This window comes from Bubalus kerabau, chromosome 3, assembly GCF_029407905.1.
Source record: "Bubalus kerabau isolate K-KA32 ecotype Philippines breed swamp buffalo chromosome 3, PCC_UOA_SB_1v2, whole genome shotgun sequence".
In the NCBI taxonomy this organism is placed as follows: domain Eukaryota; kingdom Metazoa; phylum Chordata; class Mammalia; order Artiodactyla; family Bovidae; genus Bubalus; species Bubalus kerabau.
In genome coordinates, this window is record NC_073626.1 from 6,304,333 (window position 1) to 6,329,026 (window position 24,694).

Consider the following 24,694-nt stretch of genomic DNA (forward strand, 5'->3'; position numbering starts at 1 on the left):
CATGAATTTTCAATGACACGTTGCAATGGACATGGCTGCAACCACAGACCAAAATCTTAGCATTGTTTATCTACAGCAGAAACAGATAGTCAATTTTTTCTGAATCCTGGTTGTTCATATCTGGTTTCCAGTTAAGACAGTAAATTTTAACCACTTTCAAAATAATGGATGAATATCTATTTGAGGATGTTAACAGCGAATAATCAGAAACTACATTAATGCAGGTGATGAGTTGATACCATTGTCTGCCAGCATGTATGGTTTGAACCTATAAACAGTAACTTCTTGGATGCTGCCAACATAAACAGACAAATGTTGGCCATCATGTCAAGGAGCAAATTCCATCTTTTCTTCATGGGAAGAAACAAATGAACAAACTGATCTTCAAACATGTAACTGTTGACAAAGGGCATGTACCAGAGAATTGGAGTTTAGATTCAGTTTAGTCACTCAGTCGTGTCCAACTCTTTGCGACCCAATGGACTGCAGCCTGCCAGGCCTCCCTGTCCATCACCAACTCCTGGAGTTCATTCAAACTCATATCCATTGAGTCGGTGATGCCATCCAACCATCTCATCCTCTGTCGTCCCCTTTTCCTCCTGTGCGCAATCTTTCCCAGCATCAAGGTCTTTTCAAATGAGTCAGCTCTTTGCATCAGGTGGCCAAAGTACTGGAGTTTCAGTTTCAACATCAGTCCTTCCAATGATTTAGTGAGGATTATCCTATCTAAAGGCTTCCGAGGTGGCATGAAGTGTTAGTTGGTCAGTTGTGTCCGACTCTTGGGGATCCCATGGATGGTAGCCCACCAGGCTCCTCTGTTCATGGGATTCTTCAGGCAAGAATACTGGAATGGGTTGTCATGCCCTCCTCCAAGGTATCTTCCCAACCAAGGGATCAAACCCAGGTCTCCTGCGTTGCAGGAGGATTCTTTACCATCTGAGCCACCAGAGAAGCCCTTCCCAGATGACACAGTTGCTAAAGAATCCACCTGCCAAGACAGGAGACCCAAAAGATGCAGGTTGATTCCTGGATTGAGACGATCCCCTGAAGTAGGAAATGGCAACCCACTCCAATATTTTTGCCTGGAAAATTCCTTGGACAGAGGAGCCCAGTGGGCTACAGTCCATGGGGTCGCAAAGGAGTCAAACACAACTGAATGCACACACACACATTCTCCCTGAAGCCTAAAATATTTGGTGAAAGGCAAAGTGCCCATACTATTTTATGAGTTGATTTCTTAGAAGTGTTAAGAAGCTTAATGAAATCATGTTTGGGGATTTTTAATATTAGCAGCAACAGGAATGCTACCAAACTATGCCCACTTTCACTTCTACTCAAACCGCTAAGCCTTAACCTGTCCACATAGAACCTCAACCCATGTGACACTTTGATACCACTTACAAAGACCAACAGTTAGTTGATTGATAATAATACAGCATATTTTATACAGCATTTTTCAATTTATTAAAACAGTATTTTTCAGATTTATATATGTTACTGATTTAATTCATATAAATTTGATTAATTTTATTGCCAGCAGAAAACTATAAATATTTCTGCTATCATATCAACCAATAGTGATCTCTGAGCATTTTACATTTGCAGAATATAAAAATAGATTCACACATGCATGTCTTGCCTAATAAAATATTATTATAATATAAGAGCAGGGAGATATTTGGTTATTTTTTCCCAAGAATAATTTTTAAATATCACCCATTTCTGCCATCCTTAAAAAGACTGAATCTTTTTATGGAAGTTAGCTTCTTTCCCCCTTATTTTTAAAAATGTTAAACTCTTTATCTTAAGCCCAATGAAAGAATTCAGAAATTTTAATATGCTGCTCATGAGCTTTCCTTGGTTATCATCAACTGACATTTTCATTGAACTTAGAACACCCAAAGCTACTGAGAATAATAAATTATTTTTTCCACTAGTAAGTCCCTATTATTAAGAAAAGATTGCCCAGTACTGAAACTAAGTAGGATATAGACAGAGCCAAGTGTGTTTTCCACATTATAATAACTAACTCAATAACACAGGGTGATTTGGTGAGCACCTACTTACTCCTTCTATTACGCTTCACATAAGTTGTTACTGATCCTCAAGCAGAGCCTGTTATCTCCCCTTTAAAGGTGACAAAGCAAAGAATCACAGGTTGAGGAACTTGACAAAGGGCGTTAAATAGAAGGACTCCAGGATGTGAATATAAGGCCCTCTGACCCCCATGTCCACGTTCTATTTCCCCCCAAAAATGTGCAGAGATCGGCGTTCTCTGTCAGTTTCTTTCTTGCACATTCCCAGTAGGTAGACAGATATTAGGGGTGCTTATCTCAAAAAGGAAAACAAATACAAACTTTGACTCAACATCCCATCTGCTGACTTTTAGCTATTCATACGAGGGAGAAAAGGAATAATAAAATCTTGAAGAAAAATGATGCTTATAGCTAACATTTTTTAGTTCATACTATGTACCAGGCTTTACGTACCAGGTTCAATGTCCCAAATTGGTTACTAATTTTAAACTCTTCTTCTCAAAACTATATTAAAACACTTCAGTGAGTACTAAATTATACCAATTCAAATGTTACTTCCTTCTTTGAGGGTATCACATTAAGAAAAGTTAAGCAGCCACAGAAAGACAAGTATTATACGGTTCCGCTTTATATTAGGGAATTAGAACAGCCAAATTCAGAGAGACGGAAAGTAGAAATGGTGATTGCCAGGGCCTGGAAATAGGGAGAAATGGAAAGTTATTGTTTAATGGCTACAGAGTTTAGCTTTGACAAATTGAGAAAATTCTGGAGATGGAAGAAGATGACGGTGATACAGCATTGTGAATATACTATATAATGTCACTGAACAGTATGTTTAAAAATGGTTAAAATGGTGAATTGTGTATTATCTTTATTTTACCACCATTAAAAAAAATGTTTACTTCCATATTCCTCAATCCCTAAATGAAATGCTGAAAAAACTTTTAAATGCTGTAAGACCACCTAAACAAAACCGAAAATTCAGAGGATTTCCAGTTGGGAGCAAATGGCATACCCTTGTTTCTCCCTTCTCCTCTCTAAGTATAAGTATAAACCCTGGACATAAAATAGGAGGAAGACAAAGGAAAATCTGAAAGATATAAAGAGGAGGGAAAGGTGATAAGGGACCCCAGAGGTGGAACAGCAGTATAGGATAGGGCATCTTATGTGCCCCCTGACCTCACCAACAGAGGAAAGTAATCCTGACCCAGCATCTCCAGCTCCCTCCTATCAGCAAATAGTGGTCTAGAAAGGAAGTCCCACCAATAACATCAGGTGAGTCCAGCAGCAGGGAGAACAAGACAGACCAGAGCCTACTGGAATTAGCAACCACATGATGCTGTCTCCTCCTCTGCTGCCTGAAACAGCCCTCCTCCTGCCAGGAGACAACAAACAGGTGGCTAAGTGGCATCAGCAGGGGGATTCCACCACAACTAACTCCTAGACCAGGAAGATTCCCTACATCCTGAGGCTGGGGACTCCCTTCCCCACCCAAAGGCACCGGGTGGCCAGCCCTGGGGAAGCCCCTTCTATCTGCCCAGGCATCCACCAGGGTCCAGGGGGTGCCCCAGATACACAAGCTGAATCATGCAGACCAACACAGCAGATTTTTCAACTGCTGAGAGAAAAAAAAATTATCAACTACAAATATCAATGGGCATGAGTTTGAGTAAACTCTGGGAGTTGGTGATGGACAGGGAGGCTTGGCAAGCTGCAGTCCATGGGGTCACAAACAGTCGGACATGACTGAGCGACTGAACTGAACCAAACAAATCCTATATCCAGTGATTATCTTTCAGGATAGAAGACAAAATACATTCTCAAATGAAAGGAAACTGAAAGAATTTGTTGCTAGACCTTCCCTTAAATAATGGCTAAAGGAAGTTCTTCAAACCAAAAGGAAATTGTAAAAGAAGAAATCTTGGAGCAACTGGAAGGGAAAAAATGGGAGAAATCCAGACAGAGCCTCAAATGTGAGTAAATACAATACACTCTTTATTCCCTCAGTGGTTTTAAAAATCATATATGATGATTGGAACAAAAACTATAACACCACATGTACCCAAGACAATGATATTTAAAAGTGGGGAGGGTAAAGGGGCTGAAATGGAAGTGAACTATGTATGTTTGACTCAAAATGTAGAATATTGACACCCATGGATATTGCCGTACCCAGAGCAACTGCTATGAAAACTACACAAGAGATTTGTTCAAAAATTATAATCAAATCAAGATGGAATCCTAAAAATATTCAAGTAATACACAAGAAGGTAAGAGGAACAGAAGATGAGAAACAAGAGAAAGTCAGAAAATAAATACTATAATATCAAACTTAGTCTGAACATACTCATAATTACCTTCAATGCAAATGCTCTGACTATACCAATTAAAAGTCAGATGTTGCAGAGTGAATTTTAAAATATGGCTTAATTATATGCTATTTATCCCAAAAAAAGTACTTCAAATTCAATGACAGACTAAAAGTTTAAATGCTAAGATGTCAACATTGACGATTAGACTGATTTTTCTAAGAAGCTGAGTTGCACTACCTGAAGGGATGATTTCTTTCCTATCTCATTCTAAAGGAAATATTGACCTATTTGACTCAAAATTCCATTTTTCTAATTTATATTTCTTATTTCTTATTCCCAGATGGTGTTAGTGGTAAAGAACCCACCTACCAAGGCAGGAGACATAAGAGACGTGGGTTCGATTCCTGGCTTGGGGAGACCCCTCTGGAGGAGGAAGTGGCAACCCACTCCAGTATTCTTGCCTGGGGAAATCCCATGGACAGAGGAGTCAAATCTAAGGGATTCTTGCCCACAGTAGTAGATATAATGGTCATCTGAGTTAAATTCACCCGTTCCAGTCCATTTTAGTTTGCTGATTCCTCAAATGTCAACGTTCACTCTTGCCATCTCCTGTTTGACCACTTCCAATTTTGCCTTGATTCATAGGAATTCCAGATTCCTATGCAATATTGCTCTTTACAGCATCGGACTTTACTTCCATCACCAGTCACATCCACAACTGGGTGCTGTTTTTGCTTTGGTTCCATCTCTCTGTTCTTTCTAGAGTTTTTTCTCCACTGATCTCCAGCAGCATATTGGGCATCTACCACCCTGGGGAGTTCATCTTTCAGTGTCCTATATTTTTGCCTTTTCATACTATTCATGGGGTTCAAAGGCAAGAATACCGAAGTGGTTTGCCATTCCCTTCTCCAGTGGACCACATTTTCTTAGAACTCTCCATCATGACCTGTCCATTTTGGGTGGCCCTACACAGCATGGCTCATAGTTTCATTGAGTTAGACAAGGCTGTGGTCCATGTGATCAGTTTGATTAGTTTTCTGTGATTGTGGTTTTCATCTGTCTGCCCTGTGATGGATAAGGATAAGAAACTTATGGAAACTTACTGATGGGAGAGACTGACTGAGGGGCCAGAGACAGGCAAGTCTTGTCACAGGTCCATAGAAAGCCTTCCTTCCTAAACTGCTGCCCCAAGAGCTTTTGCCGCAGCTAGAGAGAAGTCTGCACAGCAATGTGGACTGCCCAGCCAATAAATAAGTAAAACTATTATTTTTTTAATGTTCGAATTGTTCTGGCCTCCTAGGTCAGTTTCAGCGTCTCGCATTCAGTCAAGAACCACGACATTATTCACTGTCGATATCCACTTCTGCAATATCATTTTGCAAGGATGTCTGTCTAATACTGAGACGCTGAGTATCTGCAGATTGAGTGAGAGATTGGCAGAGGGAAAATGGGAATTATTTTCATAGACAGTACATTTTTGGAGTGATGGCTTAAAATATATGGCACACTTGCAGCCGTTCACATGTTTGCTGCAACAGATTAAGGATCACACACACACACACTTAAGATGTGTGTGTACAGGAAGGAGTGTTCATTACCCTTGTTCTAAAGATCACAGTCAGAAAAGTATCTTGAAAAAGATTTTCAACTGTTTCAAAAAGAATAATAAGTTATTTTTTTTTAAAATGACTTCATTAGTAGCTCTAAAAATATGGATAATTTGAGAAGTTTTGAAACAGTTTGTGCCCATTGACAAGAATAATAGACCAGTTTGAATGATAACACAACCCCGCTGCTTTTTTATGTTCCCTACTGCCCTGTTTAATAGCTCAGGTATAGAGGCAAAATTGACTGTGATGAATATATGAGACCAAATAAAATGCTGAGGGTGTAAAACGTCCTGAGAACACAAGTTGTAATCTGACGTTGTCGATCTAATCCACACACATCCTGTAATTAGAAACATATTGCAATGGAGCAGCAAACATACATTTGTACTTTTTCCTCGGACCTTTATTTTGATCATTCACATGTGACACATTCATTTTTATTGCCATTTCTACCTTTAAAAAAAAAAGATTTTAAAAAGGTAGTGCTAGCCTCCCCGCTCCCCCAGTGTTCTGAGCCTTTCTTAAATTATCGTTCGGTTTTCTCTGCTGAAAGGGAATAACGCAGCAAAGATTCCAACCTGCTGGAAACGTTTTCAGCTCATCTCATCTCTCTGTCCCCCAGGTCTTTCTGACACACCCTCCTCCCCGCTTTTCGCGTTAAACTGCTTCTCCACTTCCTTTACATCAGTGGGAACACTTCCCTTATGGGTGTCAGGCTCTCTCAGAGGGGTCAGGGGCTGCCCCGCAGAGGAAATGACAAGCTGTGAAATGGAAAAGAACAATTTCTTCCACATGTTCCTTTGCTCCTGGAGCAGCCGAGGTTGTCAGCTAGCATCACTTTGGAACCAAGCCGGGCTCTGCATCGTAGTCCTGTCAAAACTAATTTACAATTAAAGACCTGCATGACTGTTTAAAGCTTTCTCAATTCCAGCAGTTTTTTTTAAACGACTTGGAGATCGAAGTGGTTCAAACTAGAAACCATTTTTGCAAATAACCCGCAATGGTGAAGAAGCCTACAAAACCGAAGTTGAAAACAATTCTTTTTTTTTTTTTAACTAAATTTGTTAAAAATGCAATCCTTACTCTACCTCCAATTAACATCTGTGTGGAATTTCCCCAGCTGAGCCCCAATTTGGGGAGTTTAATGCTGCAGCTATTGGAAGTCTTATTCAGTCTGTAAATAAAGTTACAAGGTGACAACTTCATTGATCTGTAAGAAGGAAGGGAGGATGGAAGAAAGCACCAAATGCAGAAACGAAGGAGGGAAGAAGAAAAGAAGGAAGGACGGATTTACCTTGAACACTGGGTGCGTCCAAAAAATTATTTAAATTATTTAAAAATATTTTGGAGCATTTCTATGATTTTAAACCTTTTATTTTGGCCACACGGCATGCAGGATCTTAGTTCCCCAACTATGAATCAAACCTGTGCCTCCTTGCCCAAATCCATCCCTGTGTGTATCCAATAATTTCAAATATACTTTGAACCATTTGAGCCCTTAACTTTTCTTATGGCTTTTCTTTTACCCCAAAGAAATGTGAAATTAACACGTATCTCCCCAGGTCATACCAATACGAGATTTAAATGGGATTCTATTAAAAAAGAAGTTCAGGCACGCTTCAATAGCCTTCAAAAGCTTTCTCATTTGTCTCCAGAAAGCCATGAGCTACCCTGAGCTCATGTTCTCCTCACCTAACTCATCCCACAGTGCCTCTGTAAAACCTCGAACGACAGAACTGTAGTCTAAGAACACAGTACAGGGACCTCCAGTCCTGGCGGTCCAGTGGCCAAGACTTCGCCTCCAGCACAGGCGGTGAGGGTTCGAACCCTGGTCGATGAGCTAGGATCCCACATACCTCATGGCCAGAAGACCAAACCATAAAACAGAAGCAGTATTGTAGCAAATTCGATAAACCCTTTAAAAATTGTCCTCATCAAAAAGAGAAAAAGATCTTAAAAAGAACAGAGTACATGTACATAATATGCCTCATTTTTTCATGGAATAGTATGTACCATAATATACAGCATACTTCCTGGTCTCACAGAAATTCAACGAAAAGTTTCCTTTAGCAGGTTGGTATTTCCATGCAGTTCCCCTCTCCCTGAGAATCCCACCGTGAGAAGACCAAGATGGGGAACAAATCTGATTGACAGATAGCATCCATTTCCCACCATCGCCCCCTCTCCTAACAGCCCAATCTTTGTTTCTTAGCCAAATGTGTCTATTTCACTTCTCCAAGAGTGAAGTCTCCCCCGGGTCCTGCAGGTAAACAGGGTGTTGGCCGGCCCTCCCCCCATCAAGTCAATGTGGGGACAGACATCTTAGTGGTGAGGTGGTGGGGGGCTCCGATGAACCCCTGCAGGTTGAGGGTTTGCCTCTTATTTGGGTTTATAATCGCACAGCATTTAGCAGCCTGTTTTGCTGCTGGTGGTTACACAATAAAACTCTCCTGAACTGAATTCTGCATCACAAAACACATATAGACCTTGCCAGAGACCATCGTTCATGCGATGTAGTCACGTACAAAACAAAATTGTCAAGCAGAACAAACGTTTCCCTAGTCTGCCCCCTGAAAACTAAAGCAGCCTAAACCCAAAAGTTGTATCATGGGTCTTTTGGAGGTGGGGGACTGGCCTTTTATTTTTCATAAATATTTTCTGGCCTCAGGCATCCACCGATTTGCAAGACGGATCCCCACTTAAAACATCAACTGTGGGATTAAAGTCAGAATCGCCTTCCTGTGTGTGTGTGTCTATGTGTACGTGGGTGCATACATGTATGTGCATGCACATGTGAACTGGTAAATGAACATTAAAGTCACTTTTTCAGAATCTGGGGACTGCAGCGGATCCAGCAGGTTACATATGGAGCCTATCAATGTGGGACAGCTTGTAGAAGATCATAAACATATTTTTCAGATAGAAACTCTGCAGCCATGAACATACCACGTGCCCACCCCTCCCTAAGGTTCACTCCTTTCATTGCAAATAGCCAGAAAGCCATCAAGCCGGAGTTTAATAAACTTTTAATTTGAAATGAATTACCACATGTTGTGTTTGTTTACCCGTTATTAAATCTCCGAGCAACATATCAGTGGCAGAAACAGCATACTGTATCACAGCCCTGATAGATTAGAAAACAAACCCATGGGGGATATTAGCTGCTAATACTACATCTAGGAAGCCTCCAAGAAAAATAAGTAAATATATGCACTTGTAGCAGACACAGGCATTTGAAGAAATTTTTGTTTTGTTTTTGTATTATTCTATTCAGAATAAAGGCAGAAGTTCCCTCTGTAGTCATGGAATGTGAAACTTATATTATTAGTCTTCAACTTAGAGTGGAGCAAATGATGGTCTGCCTTTTCCAAAGCACTTTCCTAAAGTATGAAAGTGTTCCTCTCATGGTATGTAGTGTTCTCGTATTGGATATCAGTATTCATAGTTCTTGGAGTGTCACCTGTCTCCCTTTTAAGGGAAGTGGGGCAGCCTTCTAAAAGCCAAGTTCAGAACACAGGGAAGTAGGTGTGGAAAATATAGCCACAGTACCCTGAGTAAGTACTAGAAAGCACAAATGATCTGGTGAAAAAATGGTTTAAGAGTATTGCCTCTAGTCTTTCACGCCAGATCCCAAAAACAGGTTAAAAGGTCAGTATCATTGAAATATTATAACTGTTGCCACAAAACCTACTTCCACAAAAGTTAAAAATTCTAAAATAAGATTTTCAGTTCCATACTGAATCATGAAACATTAGGGGAGAAAAGGGAAGGAAGGGGAGAAGTTAGGGAGGGAGGAAGCAGAGAAGAGAAGAAAGGAAAGGAAAAAAGAAACACACGTGACATATGCACATCTTTCAGTGTCCCACAAGGTGACTTCAGAGTTGACTGGATCTTTGAATTTGGTGTTTAAACAAAAAATAACTGCATTTTTCTATTTTTTATCTAATAGAATCATAATCATGTCTTTTATATGTCTTGATTTATCCATTCTATGTTAGGAAGATGATCGTCCACCACCAGAAATGATCTGGACTTGTTCTTCTCCTACGTCTCGGATCCCCAGGTCACACACATTATAGGCTATCCTTCAATTAATTTATTTTCAGAGAATGAGGGCATCCCAAACCCTCCTGTTGGAGGGCCTGACTCATCTGGTTGGACGTAAAGACAAGAGGTGGGTAAAAGCCTTTCTCTGGCAGACAGGACTGAGTAAGACTTATGTCCAAGCATCCCGAATGTCCTCAACAGAGCAACCACGCAAAGCGTTTTGGAATGAGGCTAAATCTGCCCTTTGTATGTCTGTTTTCGCCTCTGTCCTTTTCTGGCACTCTCTGTCTTTCTTAGAATGCCAGTGATTTAGGTTCCCAACCTCTCCACATTGCCCTCTTCATGCTAAGCATATTGAACACAGCATACCCATTGTTATCCACCTATGATATCTGCACTAAGATAAAAAAATCAACCATAGTCCATTTGCTGTCCACCTGAAACTATCAGAGCATTGTTAATTGACTAACAGTTCAGTTCAGTCACTCAGTCGTATCTGACTCTTTGCAACCCCATGGACTGCAGTTGCACCAGGCTTCCCTGTCCATCACCAACTCCCAGAGCTTAGCTCAAACTCATGTCAATTGAGTCAGTGATGCCATCCAACCATCTATCTCATCCTCTGTCATCCCCTTCTCCTCCTGCCTTCAGTCTTTCCCAGCATCAGAGTCTTTTCCAGTGAGTCAGTTCTTCCAATCTGGTGGCCAAAGTATTGGAGTTTCAGCTTCAGCATCAGTCCTTCCAATGAATATTCAGGACTGATTTCCTTTATCAGCTATCAGTTCAGTTCAGTTCAGTCGCTCAGTCATGTCCGACTCTTTGTGACCCCATGAATCGCAGCACGCCAGGCCTCCCTGTCCATCACCAACTCCCGGAGTTCACTCAGACTCAAGTCCATCGAGTCAGTGATGCCATCCAGCCATCTCATCCTCTGTCATCCCCTTCTCCTCTTGCCCCCAATCCCTCCCAGCATCAGAGTCTTTTCCAATGAGTGAACTCTTCTCATGAGGTGGCCAAAGTACTGGAGTTTCAGCTTCAGCATCATTCCTTCCAAAGAAATCCCAGAGCTGATCTCCTTCAGAATGGACTGGATGGATCTCCTTACAGTCCAAGGGACTCTCAAGAGTCTTCTCCAACACCACAGTCCAAAAGCATCAATTCTTCAGTGCTCAGCCTTCTTCACAGTCCAACTCTCACATCCATACATGACCACAGGAAAAACCATGGTCTTGACTAGATGAACTTTTGTTGGCAAAGTAATGTCTCTGCTTTTGAATATGCTATCTAGGTTGGTCAGCTATACCCCAATACAAAATTAAAGTTTAAAAAAAAAAGGAATAAAATAATGGTGGAAATTATAATAGCAACATTACATGGTTGGAATAAAGTTTTAAATTTTATTTTTATAAAATAAAAGCTGTTGATTTTTTAGGTGCATATCAATATTTTATAAAATAATTGAATTTATATTGTTTTAAATTTAGCAAAATTTCAAGACATAAAATAAGAGGTAATAAAAATTTCCTTTAATATAGCCTGCTAAAAGTTAACCTATTAAACTGAGAACAATAATAATCTTCTAAATATATTAAATTATTAAAGATCATTTAAAAACATACTCTATGAGTGTATAAATGTACTGATCACTTAATTGATCCCATAAAATAATTTAAAATTTGCTGGCATACTGAGTGCAACATTTTCACAGCATTATCTTTTAGTATTTGAAATAGCTCAACTGGAATTCCATCACCTCCACTAGCTTTGATAGCTCCACTATCATCATCCTAAAAGATGATGCTATGAAAGTGCCACACTCAATATGCCAGCAAATTTGGAAAACTCAGCAGTGGCTACAAGAGTGGAAAAGATCAGTTTTCATTCCTATTCCAAAGAAAGGCAATGCCAAAGAATGCTCAAACTACTGCACAATTGTACTCATCTCACACTCTAGCAAAGTAATTCTCAAAATTCTCCAAGCCAGGCTTCAACAGAACATGAACCATGAACTTCCAGATGTTCAAGGTGGATTGGAAAAGGCAGAGGAACCAGAGATCAAATTGCCAACATCTGTTGCATCATCAAAAAAGCAAGAGAGCTCAAGAATAACATCTACCTCTGCTTTACTTGAGCTGTGGTTTTGGAGAAGACTCTTGAGAGTCCCTTGGACTGCAAGGAGATCCAACCAGTCCATTCTGAAGGAGATCAGCCCTGGAATTTCTTTGGAAGGAATGATGCTAAAGCTGAAACTCCAGTACTTTGGCCACCTCATGAGAAGAGTTGACTCATTGGAAAAGACTCTGATGCTGGGAGGGATTGGGGGCAGGAGGAGAAGGGGACGACAGAGGATGAGATGGCTGGATGGCATCACTGACTCGATGGACTTGAGTCTGAGTGAACTCCGGGAGTTGGTGATGGACAGGGAGGCCTGGCGTGCTGCGATTCATGGGGTCACAAAGAGTCGGACATGACTGAGCGACTGAACTGAACTGAACTGATAGCTGATAAAGGAAATCAGTCCTGAATATTCATTGGAAGGACTGATGCTGAAGCTGAAACTCCAGTACTTTGGCCACCTCATGAGAAGAGTTGACTCATTGGAAAAGACTCTGATGCTGGGAGGGATTGGGGGCAGGAGGAGAAGGGGACGACAGAGGATGAGATGGCTGGATGGCATCACTGACTCAATGGACATGAGTCTGGGTGAAGTCCGGGAGTTGGTGATGGACAGGGAGGCCTGGCGTGCTGCAATTCATGGGGTCGCAAGGAGTCAGACACGACTGAGTGACTGAACTGAACTGAACTGCTTTATTGACTATGCCAAAGCCATTGACTGTGTGGACCACAACAAACTGTGGAAAATTCTTAAAGAGATGGGAATACCAGACCACCTGACCTGCCTCTTGAGAAATCTGTATGCAGGTCAGGAAGCAACAGTTAGAACTGGACATGGAACAACACACTGGTTCCAAATTGGGAAAGGAGTACATCAAGGCTGTATTTTGTCACCTTGCTTATTTAGCTAATATGCAGAATACATCATGCAAAATGCCAGGCTAGATGAAGCGCAAGATGGAATCAGAATTGCCAGGAGAAATATCAATAACCTCAGATATGCAGATGACACCACTCTTATGGCAGAAAGTAGAGAAGAACTAAAGAGTCTCTTGATGAAAGTGAAAGAGGAGAGTGAAAAAGTTGGCTTAAAACTCAACATTCAGAAAACTAAGATCATGGCATCTGGTCCCATCACTTCATGGCAAATAGATGGGAAACACTAGAAACAGTGACAGACTTTATTTTGGGAGGGCTCCAAAAATCACTGCAGTTGGTGACTGCAGCCATGAAGTTAAAAGATGGTTGCTCCTTGGAAGAAAAGCTATGACCAACCTAGACAGCATATTAAATAGCAGATATTACTTTGCCAACAAAGGTCCATCTAGTCAAAGCTATGGATTTTCCAGTGGTCATGTATGGATGTGAGAGTTGGACCATAAAGAAAGCTGAGCACCGAAGAGCTGATGCTTTTGAACTGTGGTGTTGGAGAAGACTCTTGAGAGTCCCTTGGACTGCAAGGAGATCAAACCAGTCCATCCTAAAGGAAATCAGTCCTGAATGTTCATTGGAAGGACTGATGCTGAAGCTGAAACTCCAATAATTTGACCGTCTGATCCAAAGAACTGACTCGCTGAAAAAGACCCTGATGCTGGGAAAGATTGAGGGCAGGCAGGGAAAGGGACGACAGAGGATAAGATGGTTGGATGGCATCACGGACTCAATGGGCAAGTCAGAGTAAACTCCGGGAGTTGGTGATGGACAGGGAGGCCTGGTGTGCTGCAGTCCATGAGGCCGCAACGAGTTGGACATGACTGAGTGACTGAACTGAACTGAATAATTTTAAAAATAAGAAAATCACAGGAATAAGGAAGGAGAGAGTGAGACTAATGGAGAGAGTAGCATGAAAGCATATACACTACCATATGTAAAATATGGAATGGAAAATGGCCAATGGAAATTTGCTGTTATGAATCGGGGAACTCAAACCAAGCCTCTGTAACAACCTAGAGGGGTGAGAAAGGGTGGCAGATGGGGGGCAGTTTCAACAGGGTAGGAGGTGTGCTGAGCTGTGCTTTAATTGATCAGCTGTGTCTGATTCTTTTCATCCCCATGGACTGTAGCCTGCCAGATTCCTCTGTCCATGGCATTCTCCAGGCAAGATGACTAGAGTGGGCTGCCATGCCCTCCACCAGGGGATCTTCCCAACCCAGGGATCGAACTCAGGTCTCCTGCATTGGGTTCTATTCGTTGCCATGGATTGCCATGCCCTCTTCCAGAGGATCTTCCCGACCCAGGGATTGACCTGAGGCCTCCTACATTGGGTTCAATTCCTTACCATCTGAGCCTCCAGGGAAGCCCAACATATGTATGCCTATGGCTAATTTATGTTGATGTATGGCAGACACCAAAGCAATATTGTAAAGCAATAACCCTTCAATTAAAAGTAAATGAATTAAAAATAAAAAATCAAAGCCTTAAAGCTAGTAAATTCCAACCTAGAATGCTTACAGTCATTTCAAAGGTGTGCATGTTGAGGACAGCACACTTTACATATTATTCTCAAAACCCAGACTGTGACATTGCTCTCCTCCTAACTCTCTGGCTGCAAGTATAGTCAATCTAAGTTCTCAGGTGTGACAAATAATACACGTTAATCAAGGCACTTTATACTGTTGGCATTTATTGCCTGCCTTCAATATATATCTTATTTCTAATTTGATTTCACAAATATCCATTTAAAGCCAGCTGACAGAATTCAATATATGAGAATTCTATGTGTAAACTTTCAACATAGCATGTCCAGGTACACATGACTCTATAAAATGCTACTGGATTCTCTGAAGGTGGAAGCGTTTCAGTAATCATTGGGTGGTGATAATGGTTCACTTGTAGAGAAACAGGACAGGTGCAAATATAACATCCCAGGACTTGTGCTGTGACTGTCTGTTAAGGAAGGAAGTGGGGTTCTAGAAAATGAGTTGCAGTCAGTGGAGTTTTACTTGGCCCAACAAGGCAAAAAGTCTCCAAGGGATTTGGAAAACTCTGGGCACAACTAAGGAAACTTTTACCACTGGCAGCTGAATATGAAGCTCTGTGTGGCCCAGTTGTTAGATAGAATGAGACAAGGAAGATGGATGTCATCTAGGATGTTAAATAGTTCACTTTGGGTTTGAGTATCGTAGGGTTCTAGCATCCTTCTGAAACACGGCTGTTTTCCTGAGTTTTGCCCTCATCCTAACACTTCCATCATTCTACACACTCTCCCAGTTTGAAACCTACCACTTAACAGATTCAGCTAGAGTCCAGGTGTTTATGTCTCTCCAATGGACATATTCCCCCTTCCCAAACTTCCATCTCTCTCTCAAGTTTCACATGCATTTTTTCCAAAGATCCCCCAAACATTTATATTGGATATAATGTAGAAAGCTCAAACTCAGTAGGTCCAAAATCAAGTTCACAGCTTTTCTTCTAATCCTGTCCTTCCCCCTTTATTTCTTGTTATTTGCTGGTTGATATCCGTATCTGTACATGGTAGAAAATAAAGAATCATCCTTAATTCTTCTTCACCATCCATATCCAACTAACAAGGATATTCTTATTCTTAGTCCTATGATCATTCTATTACACTTCTTTAATACTTTGACAAATATATACTCTCTTCTCCAACTTTACTATCTCTGCCCTAATTCAGATCCTCATCTGTTACCTGGACTGCTCCAAACTTTTCCTAACTGATCTGTTTCTAGCCATGCCTTTCTCCAATGAATCCTCCTGAAACTTACCAGAAGGATCTGCCTAAAACAGAAGTGAAATACATCAATCACCTTCCTAGAATCCATCAGTGGCTATCCACTTAGTACCTATTTTTCATCAGCCACAACAGATATGAGAATATGGTGGAGAAAACAGTGAGGGAATATTATTAGTATCCTAGAATTTTATACATGTAAAAATGATCTACCAAAAGTGAGAAAAAATAGATTTTTGCAGACATACAAAGACTAAGAGAGTTTACCATTCACAGATTCAAACTTTAAATTAATTACTAAAGATTTATTTTAACCAGAATAAAAATGGAACCAGACTAAAGACATGCTGATGTTAAAAATATTATAAAACATGAATACTGATCAAATGTGTCAGTAAATTAATTTTCTATTGAGAGTTAAAAAAAGAAAAACTAGATTCTCTGTTTAATAAATGAAACTAAAGCAAAGCCAACAATAAGATACAAATACAGAGAAATGTTTGATGAGTAGTTAACGTGCACAAAAAATATATGAGAGAAATGGGCGGATTCAGTCATAATTGGTGATTTCACACAACTGATAAAAACCGAAGATAAATGTGTTAAGCTTTCAAATCAAGGAAGTCTCATGAAGAGACCTACTGTGCGAGAACGCATGGCTAGCTTCTTTCTGTAAACTGAAACTTGTGTACATTGAATATTTCAAAAGTATTATTTGCTCATGTAGTGCTTGATTAAACCAGTCTGAAAGCAAAGTTTTATAGAGTAAATTAAATTATTTGAGAAATTTTTTTCTGAAAGCAATTCTTTTCCATTGAGCATGCAAGAAAGATTGAAATTTAAGACTAAGAATCTAAAAAGTTACAATTGGCTTTGTTGATTTTTGCTATGGTCTCTTTTGTTTCTTTTGCATTTATTAGGCTGGTTCTTTGAGAGGATAAATAAAATTGACAAACCATTAGCCAGACTCATCAAGAAACAAAGGGAGAAAAATCAAATCAATCAAATTAGAAATGAAAATGGAGAGATCACAACAGACAACACAGAAATACAAAGGATCATAAGAGACTACTATCAGCAATTATATGCCAGTAAAATGGACAATTTGGAAGAAATGGACAAATTCTTAGAAAAGTACAACTTTCTAAACCTGAACCAGGAAGAAATAGAACATCTTAACAGACCCATCACAAACATGGAAATTGAAACTGTAATAAGAAATCTTCCAGCAAACAAAAGCCCAGGTCCAGACGGCTTCACAGCTGAATTCTACCAAAAATTTAGAGAAGAGCTAACACCTATCCTACTCAAACTCTTCCAGAAAATTGCAGAGGAAGGTACACTTCCAAACTCATTCTATGAGGCCACCATCACCCTAATACCAAAACCGGACAAAGATATCACAAAAAAAGAAAACTACAGGCCAACATCACTAATGAACATAGATGCAAAAAGCCTTAACAAAATTCTAGCAATCAAAATCCAACAACATATTAAAAAGATCATCATGACCAAGTGGGCTTTATCCCAGGGATGCAAGGATCCCTCAATATCCACAAATCAATGTAATACACCACATTAACAAATTGAAAAATAAAAGCCATATCATTATCTCAATAGATGCAGAGAAAGCCTTTGACAAAATTCAACATCCGTTTATGATAAAAACCCTCCAGAAAGCAGGAATAGAAGGAACATACCTCAACATAATAAAAACTATATATGACAAACCCACAGCAAACATTATCCTCAATGGTGAAAAATTGAAAGCATTTCCTCTAAAGTCAGGAACAAGACAAGGGTGCCCACTCTCACCATTACTATTCAACATAATTTTGGAAGTTTTGGCCACAGCAATCAGAACAGAACAAGAAATAAAAGGAATCCAAATTGGAAAAGAAGTAAAACTCTCACTGTTTGCACATGACAGGATCCTCTATATAGAAAACCCTAAAGACTCCACCAGAAAATTACTAGAGCTAATCAATGAATATAGTAAAGTTGCAGGATATAAAATCAACACACAGAAATCCCTTGCATTCCTGTACACTAATAATGAGAATAGAAAGAGAAATTAAGGAAACAATTCTATTCACCATTGCAACGAAAAGAATAAAATACTTAGGAATATATCTACCTAAAGAAACTAAAGACCTATATATAGAAAACTATAAAATACTGGTGAAAGAAATCAAAGAGGACACTAATAGATGGAGAAATATGCCATGTTCATGGATTGGAAGAATCAATATAGTGAAAATGAGTATACTACCCAAAGCAATCTATAGATTCAATGCAATCCCTATCAAGCTACCAACGGTATTTTTCACAGAGCTAGAACAAATAATTTCACAATTTGTATGGAAATACAAAAAACCTCGAATAGCAAAAGCAATCTTGAGAAAGAAGAATGGAACTGGAGGAATCAACCTACCTGACTTCAGGCTGTACTACAAAGCCACAGTCATCAAGACAGTATGGTACTGGCACAAAGACAGAAATATAGATCAATGGAACAAAATAGAAAGCCCAGAGATAAATCCACACACTTATGGACACCTTATCTCTGACAAAGGAGGCAAGAATATACAATGGATTAAAGACAATCTCTTTAACAAGTGGTGCTGGGAAAACTGGTCAACCACTTGTAAAAGAATGAAACCAGAACACTTTCTAACACCATACACAAAAATAAACTCAAAATGGATTAAAGATCTCAACGTAAGACAAGAAACTATAAAACTCCTAGAGGAGAACATAGGCAAAACACTCTCTGACATACATCACAGCAGGATCCTCTATGACCCACCTCCCAGAATACTGGAAGTAAAATCAAAAATAAACAAATGGGACCTAATTAAAATTAAAAGCTTCTCCACAACAAAGGAAACTATAAGCAAGGTGAAAAGATAGCCTTCAGACTGGGAGAAAATAATAGCAAATGAAGCAACTGACAAAGAATTAATGTCAAAAATATACAAGCAACTCCTGCAGCTCAATTCCAGAAAAATAAACAACCCAATCAAAAAATGGGCCAAAGAACTAAACAGACATTTCTCCAAAGAAGACATACAGATGGCTAACAAACACATGAAAAAATGCTCAACATCACTATCAGAGAAATGCAAATTAAAACCACAATGAGGTACCATTTCACGCCAGTCAGAATGGCTGTGATCCAAAAGTCTACAAGCAATAAATGCTGGAGAGGGTGTGGAGAAAAGGGAACCCTCTTACACTGTTGCAGGGAATGCAAACTAGTACAGCCACTATGGAGAACAGTGTGGAGACTCCTTAAAAAATTGGAAATAGAACTGCCTTATGATCCAGCAATCCCACTGCTGGGCATACACACTGAGGAAACCAGAAGGGAAAGAGACACGTGTACCCCAATGTTCATCGCAGCACAGTTTATAATAGCCAGGACATGGGAGCAACCTAGATGTCCATCGGCAGATGAATGGATAAGAAAGCTGTGGTACATATACACAATGGAGTATTACTCAGCCATTAAAAAGAATACATTTGAATCAGTTCTAATGAGGTGGATGAAACTGGAGCCTATTATACAGAGTGAAGTAAGCCAGAAAGAAAAACACCAATACAGTATAATAACACATATATATGGAATTTAGACAGATGGTAACGATAACCCTATATGTGAGACAGCAAAAAAGACACAGATGTATAGAACAGTCTTTTGGACTCTGTGGGAGAGGGCGAGGGTGGGATGATTTGGGAGAATGGCATTGAAACATGTATATTATCATATGTGAAATGAATCGCCAGTCCAGGTTTGATGCATGATACAGGATGCTTGGGGCTGGTGCACTGGGATGACCCAGAGGGATGGTATAGAGAGGGAGGTGGGAGGGGGTTCAGGATGGGGAGCACATGTACACCCGCAGTGGATTCATGTCAATATATGGCAAAACCAATACAATATTGTAATTAGCCTTTAATTAAAATAAATAAATTTTTATTTTTTAAAAAAAGAAAAAATAAATAAAAAATTACAATTGTTCCTCAGAAAACAAAAACATATTTTAGAGCTACAAATCATGGAGAAAGACTTGTGTTTCAATGCTTCCTATTTTATTACATAATTTATAATTGTGCAATGTGAAATCTTGTCAATGATTACATTCTCTTTAAATGACATGGTATAGAAGGAAATACACTGATAGCACTTCTGTCTCAGTTTTATAAAATATAACAGAACTTGAAATATTAGTAATAGGATGCCAGTAAAATGTGAACTAACCTTGAGATGAGTGTGAGAAGGATTTCACTCCATCACTCCTTGAGGAACAACTCTTTTTCTCTGTATTATCCACACTTGATTCTGCTTCAGCCATTAAACAATCTGGAAACTCAGGGGGAAGCTGAATATGCCTTTTGTGGTTTTTTTGATCATTCAAATGTAGAGGAAGTCTAATTACCTATTAAGAGATGGATCTGTTATCCAAACTATTGAAAATACAACACACACAATTATCTCTCTGGAACGACATAATATGCAAAATCCAAAAGGTCAATGATGAATCCAATTTTTCTAAAACTTACATTTTTTTTTGGTTTTGTTGCACTACAAAAATGCAGTTTTTGTAATAACAGGTTTACATAAAATGTCCCTGCTCTATATGTTTATTAGTTTCTTTGTTCTTATTTTTCAATTTCTTATTTCAAATAATAGTCTAATCATCATGCTGGAATAAAATTAGCAAATACTCATTTAATAGCAAGTATTTACTAACTTCAAGAAACAATATTTTAAGCTTAAAATTAAATGAGCATATTGTAGAATCAGTATGCAATTTTTTCAACTCTTCTCTGTGTTTAAAATTTTAATAATAAAATGCTGGTGGAAATAATCACTGACACAGGAAATGAAGTTTTCAGAAAAGAGAGGAATTGATAGAAAAGCTTTTCTAGGAAAAAGTGAAAGGCTGTCTTGCTTGCATAATTGTCCCTTTTACATTCTTTCACACATGCTCTGGGAGCTAAATCAGAACAGCTCCCAGTCTGCTCCTTACAGCTCAGGGTTATTAGCCATGTGAGTAATGCATGAGGTCATGGCTGAGCCCCACAGCCTGGCCTGCAACCCCTCTGAATGCGGCAGTTCTCTTAGTGAAGAGACAACAGAGGGAAATGATTAGGATCTATCTGACTTTGCTTGTTTCCTTTCATCTCTTCTAAGTCTGCATTGCAAAACCATTTTTCTGCTCCAATATCTCTCTCTTTTCTCTTCCCAAACCCAGGTTATCCTTTTCCTGAGTAACTCTAAAAAGCTACTCAAAATTTCCTTGTTCAGAAATGTTTGCATTTGAGAAAATTCATATTAGAAAAAGTCATATATTTTAGAATGTCACATAGAGGAAAAGAGGGTTTCGAGATAAGAAATTTTTTGTCTTCATCCTCATGAAAGAGGATCATCTACATTCATACTTACTCTGCCTTACGGTCAGAAAAGCATGCTACTTGAATAACTACTATTCTCATTAGTAAGACTCACTTCCACCCACCAACCCCCCATGAAATACACACAGGAAGAAAATTTCTGTTATTGTCTATCAAATAAGGAAGCTAGTGGACAATTACGTCCATTTATAATGAATAATGGCCAGAGAGCTCTAAAGATAAATAATAATGTTACTTTTTTCACTAGTTTTTTTTTAATAGGAGAAAAAAAGTTATCAGTGTGTTCAAATAAAGTAGGTTTTACTGAAATCAAGTTATTCTAATGCTGTTTACCAAAATCATTTTTTCTGATCTTGTAAAATTTAAACATCACTTTTTGATTTTATCTCAAATATAAAATGTGTATCTCTTTATTATCAATATCTGTGCTAACTAAATTATCTTTCATGAAACAAAGTCCATGCCATAATTTATAGAACACTGAATGTTAGGTAACAATGATAATTTTAATGACAAATTATAAATGCCTTTTACATTATCTAATAGATGTATACCAAAATTTATTTTCTTTTACAGCTATATTTTCATTTTCATTTTCATTTTCATCTCTATGATAGTATTCAGGTCACCAATTTGATAAATAGTTTTATTGAGGGTTTTCTTCAAAAAAATTTTGTGTGATTTTTCAATAACTCCTTTGGATTCATTTATGATCTTCCTTTTCACACTTATTTATATCCATGTTCCTAATCCTTAGAAACTTTTAAAAATTTCTGATCCTGAGCTTCACTTCAAAACAAATCAAGATAAACTGGGAACGGGACTAGAATCCAATACTAGAGTGGACTATTTCCTTCTTCAAGGGATCTTCCCAACTCAGGAATTGAACCTGCATCTCTTGCATCTCCTGCATTCACAGGCAGATTCCTTACTGCTGAGCCACCTGGGAAAACAGATTTATTTTTAAGATGCCACTATTCCCAGGACAATTAAAAGGGCACGTATTCATCTAAGAGTGGTTTTCTTAACAGTATAACCAGAGAGCAACAAAAATATATTTTGACAAAACATTGTAACTGAATTAGCTAAAAGGGAAAAAAATGTCAGTTAATTAAACTTAAATAGAAAACAAGAAAATCATCACATAAGAAGGATACGTAGCTGATGATTTTTAGGTCAAAACTACATATGTTTCTTGAACATGTCCATATTTACTATTTACCTCAGGTAGGTAAATAGGTAGGTAGACTGAAAAAAAATCAATGGTAAGGAATAAAACTCATAGCATTTCATGATATAAGCACTCCGGAAAAACAACATAAAGAGGAAGAACAAATGTGGACATATAGGGCAAAAATAAATAGACCAAAATGTGTTGGAACGCCTTACATTTCAAGTATGCTACAATTTTCTTTTTTGGATCCTCCATGGTGTTGGCCTAAAATGAATTTATGCAACAGCTTTTCTGCTAAAAGACTGGGTTAAAAAATAGAATGCCAAACCTACACAAATTAGTGGTGTGTACCCTAGTTGCTTTTCTTTTTTTTTTTAATTTTTGACATAAACAAGGCAGCATACATTGAAGCCATGTGTATGGTAAAGAGAGATTTCTAATGGCCACTTTCATCCTGTGGAAATGTGGGCTATCTATTGTCAGTCTCATCAAATAAATGTCAAGCATCCCGAAGGCAGAGACCACGTCTTATCTGTTTTATATCTTTGGAACAAGCGATGCCCAACACACAACAGTAGTTCAACAAGAACTCTCGAAAAAGAAATACAACCCCTGCCCAACATTGCTGAGACCAGTCTGCTCCGGCAACAACAGACTGCAAACTGAGAAATCAGGGACTTAGATAACTGTCCTGATTCATAAGACAGAAGTTTGGATTAAATTATCCTTAAGATTTCTACTCACTCTAGAATTTTGCCCCGTATTTGTAGACATCAATTTAATCTGCATTATGAGAAACTGGTAGCGGTAAAGTATCCGCCTGCCAGTGCAGAAGATGCAAGAAACGTGAGTTCAATCCCTGGATAGGGAAGGTCCCCTGGAGTAGGAAATGGCAACTCACTCCAATATTCTTGCCTGGGAAATCCTGTGGACAGAGCAGCCTGGTGGGCTACAGTCCATGGGGTCACAAAAGAGTTGGACGCGACTGAGCAACTGAGCACAACAATGAGAAATCGATATTGAGATAACCCCTATTACAGGCTTTTGATATTGATACTTATTGGAATTTTCAATAGCTAAAGGCTAGAGAAAAGCAGCTTTGGAAAATCTTTACATTCTTTTTCCCACTAACAAAATCCCATTGCAAACCTGAAAATAGAGATTGCACAGCCAGTGGTCCAGGTCCAAGCAAATCAGATCTTCAGTTTTCTTGAAGCTGTCGACTTTCTGATCATAATGTCCTCGGAGAAGCGGACACTTGAATTTTCCTTCCACCACATCCATGCTGCTATCGTACAAAGGGAAGGTTGCCCAGCCCACAACCTGGTGGAGATAAGTATATTTCCCACGAAGGAGAAAGAGTTCAAACAAGAAAGCCATGCCAAGTTTCACATCCTTCTTAGGCGGGAGTACCTAGGACAGATATGAGGACAAGGGAAGATTGGAATACTGGTATTTAGAAACACATCACAGTCAGTGATGCCTACAGATCATTTAGAGTTAAGAACTGCTTTGTCTCTGGAAAAGAAAATGGCAACCCACTCCAGTATTCTTGCCTGGGGAATCCCATGGACAGAGTAATGTAGCAGGCCACAGTCCTTGGGGTCACAAAGAGTTGGACACAACTCATTGATTGAGTATGAGCATGAAAGAGTTGACTTGTACTGTTATTATTTGTCCTTAAAAACACAGCATTGGATGCACTTACATAAATAATGGTTATAGGCCACGGTAATTGAGCAAATATACCATCATGAAAATAAGACCCAAAAAACAAGACAGACTCTACCCTGCCAGTTCAAGATTCTGCCTCATATGAGTCTTAGGACTCAAACCTGTAATATGCTAACTAAAGAGGTACACTGTGCTTTCAGTTCTTTTTGCTTGAGCTGGTATCTCTTTTGTTTAACTATTTCTATCTTTTGTCAATTCAGTTGCTCAGTCATGTCTGACTGTTTGCAAATCCATGGACTACAGCACACCAGGCTTCCCTGTCCATCAACTCCTGGAGCTTGCTCAAACTCATGTCCATCTAGTCAGTGATGCCATCCAATCATCCCATTCTCTGTCGTCCCTTTCTCCTCCTGCCTTCAGTCTTTCCCAGCATCAAGGTCTTTTCAAATGAGTCAGTTCTTTGGATCAGGTGGTCAAAGTATTGGAGTTTCAGCTTCAGCATCAGTCCTTCAAAAGAATATTCAAGACTTATTTCCTTTAGGATGGACTGGTTGGATCTCCTTGCAGTCCAAGGGACTCTCAAGAGTCTTCTCCAACACCACAGTTCAAACACA

General features: G+C 39.1%; 1 protein-coding gene across 1 annotated transcript in view; it reads right to left on the bottom strand.

The window, feature by feature from the left end:
• The window catches only part of LOC129645359 (uncharacterized), a 288,071-nt gene that overhangs the window by 53,194 nt on the left and 210,183 nt on the right, over positions 1-24,694 (bottom strand). Inside the window, exons 11-12 of the mRNA XM_055570431.1 lie at positions 23,556-23,819; positions 20,076-20,253 (exon numbers count right to left, since the gene is read on the bottom strand). Of these exons, the coding sequence (XP_055426406.1) occupies positions 20,076-20,253; positions 23,556-23,819 (442 nt within the window). The remainder of the gene's footprint in view (positions 1-20,075; positions 20,254-23,555; positions 23,820-24,694) is intronic.